The 5,281-nt window shown below is 51.8% G+C and overlaps 1 protein-coding gene across 1 annotated transcript in view; it reads left to right on the top strand.

The window, feature by feature from the left end:
• Nucleotides 1–4,844, top strand: part of LOC125482611 (disks large homolog 4-like) — a gene marked incomplete at both ends in the record, with an annotated part of 5,274 nt that extends 430 nt beyond the window's left edge. Inside the window, 4 exons of the mRNA XM_048594718.1 lie at nucleotides 750–888; nucleotides 1,127–1,283; nucleotides 2,924–3,026; nucleotides 4,730–4,844. Of these exons, the coding sequence (XP_048450675.1) occupies nucleotides 750–888; nucleotides 1,127–1,283; nucleotides 2,924–3,026; nucleotides 4,730–4,844 (514 nt within the window). The remainder of the gene's footprint in view (nucleotides 1–749; nucleotides 889–1,126; nucleotides 1,284–2,923; nucleotides 3,027–4,729) is intronic.
• Nucleotides 4,845–5,281: the final 437 nt, after the last annotated feature.

Genomic DNA, 5,281 nt, shown 5'->3' with positions numbered 1-5,281 from the left:
CCTGGGAGTGTTTGATGAGGGGACAGTGTAGAGGGAGCTTTACTCTGTATCTAATCCTGTGCTGTCTCTGCCTGGGAGTGTTTGACGGGTGACAGTGTAGAGGGGTCTTTACTCTGTATCTAAGCCTGTGCTGTCCCTGTCCCTGGGAGTGTTTGATGAGGGACAGTGTAGAGAGAGCTTTACTCTGTATCTAACCCCATACTGTCCCTGTCCTGGGAGTGTTTGACAGGGAGAGTGTAGAAGGAGCTTGACTTTCAGAAAGAGTATGCTGAATCTTTGCTTTTGATTCAGGGTGTTTGGGGCTACCGTTCCTGGAAGCCCATACTCACACAAACAGGAAGAGAAATCCTGATCTCTCTCCTCCAGGCTGGGGATGGGGTTAAACAGAAAAGTTCAGGCCCAAGATTGAAGTAATTCTGTTGGATATGGAAAGGTTTGAGGGTTGAAACAGAGTCGGCAACGTGGAATGAAGATACTGAGCAGCCAGAATGTAATTGAATGGTGGGATAGTTTCTAAAAGGGGCTGAATGGCCTCTTCCTATTCTGTGAGCTGCTCCCTTTTGATATCCTGGTTTGCAGTAATTGCTCCCAAGCATCTGTTGTTCAATTCCACACCAATGCAGTGAACCATGGTAACCTGTGGAGATATTTTTGCGTGAAAATTAAATTTACGGCGTAGATCGGGAAGCCAGTCTGATTGGGAACGACTGGTGCTGCTCTCTGTTGCTAACTGGTTTCTCTCCATTCAGCTTATTCACAGCATTTGGATACTGAGATGGGCCATTCCAACTACCTGGCTACAGATTACACACAGACCCTCACACCTACTTCTCCGCGCAGATACTCCCCGATTCCCAAAGGTCTGATGGGAGAAGACGACATTCCCAGGTCAGCTCATTTCTATTCTCTGGGGCCAGTCTCTGTGTTTGGGCATCTTCCAGCTGCCCTCGTCTCTCTGTCTCTGGGACCCCTCGGTTCAGGGCTCTGTGTCTGTGACCCCCACATGGTGGTGGGTTGGAAACATTAACACTGACCTGTTGAGGTTGAGTGTTTGTTGTGGAACGTGGGCACTGTGATAACAGCTTCTGTGTTCAGCCGCTGTGTTTGAACCGTCTCTCTCTGACAGGGAGCCCCGGAGGGTGATTATACACCGTGGATCGACAGGCCTCGGATTTAATATTGTCGGTGGTGAGGATGGAGAAGGGATCTTCATCTCCTTCATCCTAGCGGGTGGTCCAGCAGACCTCAGCGGTGAGCTCAGGAAAGGAGACCAAATCCTCTCAGTAAGTGGTGATTGCGCTGTGCTAACCCTGACCTCTCTCTCGAATTTGTTCATGGGGTGAGGGCGTCGCTGACTGGGCCCAGCATTTATTGCCCCGTCCCTAGTTGCCCCCCCTTGAGAAGGTGGGGGTGAGCTGCCTTCTTGAACCGCTGCAGTCCATGTGCTGTGGGTTGACCCACAATGTCCCTCAGGGAGGGAATTCCAGGAATTCTGACCCAGTGACACTGAAGGAACGGGGATATATTTCCAAGTCAGAATGATGAGGGGCTCGGAGGGGGTGGTGTTCCCATCTACCTGCTTCCCCTTGTCAATCTGGATGGAAGTGGTCGTGGGTTTGGAAGGTGCTGTGTGAGGATCTTTGGTGAATTTCTGCAGCCCATCTTGTAGCTGGTACACACTGCTGTTGCTGAGCGTCGGTGGTGGAGGGTGTGGATAATATTTATCTGTGGATAGGGCAGAGGCAGAGGTGGAATGGGCCTTCGATGACACAAAGATAAAATAGTGTCAACATTTTTAAGTATCATTGCCCTGAAACATACATTCAGCCTAGATTCTGTTCAATTCTGGGCCCCACACATTTGGAAGAACTTGGAGGCCCTTTGAGAGGGATCGGAGGGAGGTTTACTCAAACAGTGTTGGGTGAACGTGGAGAGTCTGGGATATTTGCCCCCTGTCCCCAGAGCAGAGAAGGTTAAGGGGGCAGACTGAATTGAGACGTTTGTTCATCATGAAGGGTTTGGACAGAGTGAATCAGAGGAAGTTGTAAATACTCAAATCTCCTCCCCATGGGCGGCACGGTGGCTCAGTGGTTAGCACTGCTGTCTCACAGCTCCAAGGCCCTGGGTTCGATCCCACCCTCGGGCAACTGTCTGTGTGGAGTTTTCACATTCTCCCCGTGTCTGTGTGGGTTTCCTCCCACAGTCCAAAGATGTGCAGGTTAGGGTGGGTTAGCCATGGGAAATGCAGGGTTATAGGTTGGATCTGGTTGCAGTGCTCTTCATAGGGTAGGTGTGGACTTGATAGGTGGAAGGGCCTGCTTCCACATTGTAGGGATTCTGTGGCATGTGATTTATGAAGCTAGCCAGAGACTCCCCATAATGCAAATTCCTGCATATGATGAAACTGGAATCATACTGAACTTGACCAAGGCATGGAGATCATAGAATCCCCACAGTGTGGAAGCAGGCCATTCGGCCTGTTAAGTCCAAACTGACCTTCCTAAGAGCATGCCACAGAGACCTGACCTCTCTACCCTATCCCTGTAACTGTGCATTTCCCATGTCCAATCCACCCTAACCTGCACATCTTTGGACTGTAGGAGGGAACCGGAGCACCCGGAGGTAGACACACGGAGCATGTGCAAATTCCACACAGACAGCCGCCCGAGGGTGGGATCGAACCTGGGTCCCTAGCACTGTGAGGCAGCAGTGCTAACCACTGAGCCACCATGATGATTGTGTTCCCTTCACTTATGGCAGCGCCTCTCAGAGAGGAGGAGACGGAGTTAACTCATAGATCACCCAGTGATGGAACTGAATGTGGAAGCAGATTGAAGAGGTTGCATGGCCTCTGATTGGTCACTGGTGAACCAATCAGGAAGGGGGGTATCTGAGTAATCATGATCTTTATGATCTGGTGCAGGTGAACGGAGTGGATTTACGGAATGCAACTCACGAGCAAGCAGCAGCTGCCCTGAAGAATGCTGGACAAACCGTTACCATCATCGCTCAGTACAAACCCGAGGGTAGGTGCCTCAGTACGGACCACAGGGTAGGTTTCTCAGTACAGACCCGAGGGTAGGTGGCTCCGTCCATGCTCACTGACACTCTTAAGGGCTTTCCATTCTGCTGGCTTACTGTCGGAGGGTCAGTGCTGAGGGAGTGGGCACTGTCGGAGGGTCAGTGCTGAGGGAGCGCCGCACTGTCGGGGCGTCAGTGCTGAGGGAGCGGGCACTGTCGGAGGGTCAGTGCTGAGGGAATGCCGCACTGTCGGAGGGTCAGCGCTGAGGGCGTGCCGCACTGTCGGAGGGTCAATATGGAAGGAGAGTCATTGAGCTGTACAGCACAGAAACAGGCCCTTCGGCCCAACCCGTGCATACATTCTAAATTAATCTAGTCCCACTTGCCAGCATTTGGCCCATGTCCCTCTAAACCCTTCCTATTCATGTCCCCATCCAGATGCCTTTTAAATGTTGTAATTGTACCAGCCTCCACCACTTCCTCTGGCAGCTCGTTCCATACACGCACCACCCTCTGTGTGAAAAAGTTGCCCCTTTTAAATCTTTCCCCTCTCACCTTAAACCTATGCCCCTCTAGTTTTGGATTCACCCTATCCATGCCCCTCATGATTTTATAAACCTCTATAAGGTCACCCCTCAGCCTCCGACACTCCAGGGAAAATAGCCCCAGCCTATTCAGCCTCTCCCTGTAGCTCAAACCCTCCAACTCCGGCAATATCCTTGTAAATCTTTTCTGAACCCTTTCTGGTTTCACAACATCCTTCCTATAGCAGGGAGACCAGAATCGCACACAGTATTCCAAAAGTGGCCTCAGCAATGTCCTGTACAGCGGCAACATGACCCTCCCAACTCCTATACTCAATGCACTGACCAATAAAGGCAAGCGTACCAAACACCTTCTTCCCTATCGTGCCTACCTGCAACTCACTTTCAAGGAACAATGAACCTGCACCCCAAGGTCTCTTTGCTCAGCAACACTCCCCAGGACCTTACCATTAAGTGTATAAGTCCTGCCCTGATTTGCCTTTCCAAAATGCAGCACTTCACGTTTATCTAAATTAAACTCCATCTGCCACCCCTCAGCCCATTGGATCAACAAGGAGGCATAGGCCTAGTGGTATTGTCGCTGGGCTGTTAATCGAGAGACCCAGAAAATGTTCCGTGTTCGAATCCTGCCACGGCAGATGGTGGAATTTGAATTCAATAAAAAATCTGGAATTAAGAATCTAATGAGGACCATGAATCATTGTTGATTGTCAGGAAAAACCCAATGTCCTAATGTCCTTTAGGGAAGGAAACTGCCATCCTTACCTGGTCTGGCCTACATGTGACTCCAGACCCACAGCAATGTGGTTGACTCTTAACTGCCCTCCGGGCAATTAGGGATGGGCAATAAATGCTGCCTGGCCAGCGATGCCCTCATCCCGTTAATGAATAAAGAATCTGATCACAGTCCCGTTGTACTCAGAGGTAACCTTCTTCGCCGTCGACTACATCTCCAATTTTAGTGTCATCTGCAAACTTACTAACCATATGTTCACATCCACATCATTTCTATAAGTGACGAATAGTAGTGAACCCAGCACTGATCCCTTATGACACACCAGTGGTCACAGGCCTCGAGTATGAACAGCAACCCTCCGCTAAGGGTTTTATTTTTGTTGCTGGGTAAGAGTGACGGGTTGGTTTGTCCTGTTGTGTTTCCCCAGAGTACAGTCGCTTCGAGGCAAAGATCCACGACCTACGGGAACAGCTGATGAACAGCAGTATCGGATCAGGGACCAGCTCTCTGAGGAGTAACCACAAACGCGTGTTTTATATCAGGTGACCAGTCACATGCTGCGCCAATGACCCACTGTCCCAATGGGGATGGGGGTCCCTGGGCAGGACGACCCACTGTCCCAATGCAGGGGGAGGGTGTCCCTGGGCAGGACGACCCACTGTCCCAATGGGGATGGGGGTCCCTGGACAGGACGACACACTGTCCCAATGCAGGAGGAGGGCGTCCCTGGGCAGGACGACCCACTGTCCCAATGCAGGGGGAGGGCGTCCCTGGGCAGGACGACCCACTGTCCCAATGGGGATGGGGGTCCCTGGGCAGGACGACCCACTGTCCCAATGCAGGGGGAGGGTGTCCCTGGGCAGGACGACCCACTGTCCCAATGCAGGGGGAGGGTGTCCCTGGGCAGGACGACCCACTGTCCCAATGGGGATGGGTGTCCCTGGGCAGGACGACCCACTGTCCCAATGCAGGGGGAGGG

Source organism: Rhincodon typus, unplaced genomic scaffold (assembly GCF_021869965.1).
Source record: "Rhincodon typus isolate 14 unplaced genomic scaffold, sRhiTyp1.1 hic_rhity00013512, whole genome shotgun sequence".
Lineage (NCBI taxonomy): Eukaryota > Metazoa > Chordata > Chondrichthyes > Orectolobiformes > Rhincodontidae > Rhincodon > Rhincodon typus.
The sequence above is the reverse complement of the archived record's forward strand: the minus strand, read 5'-3'. Positions and strand labels throughout refer to the sequence as shown.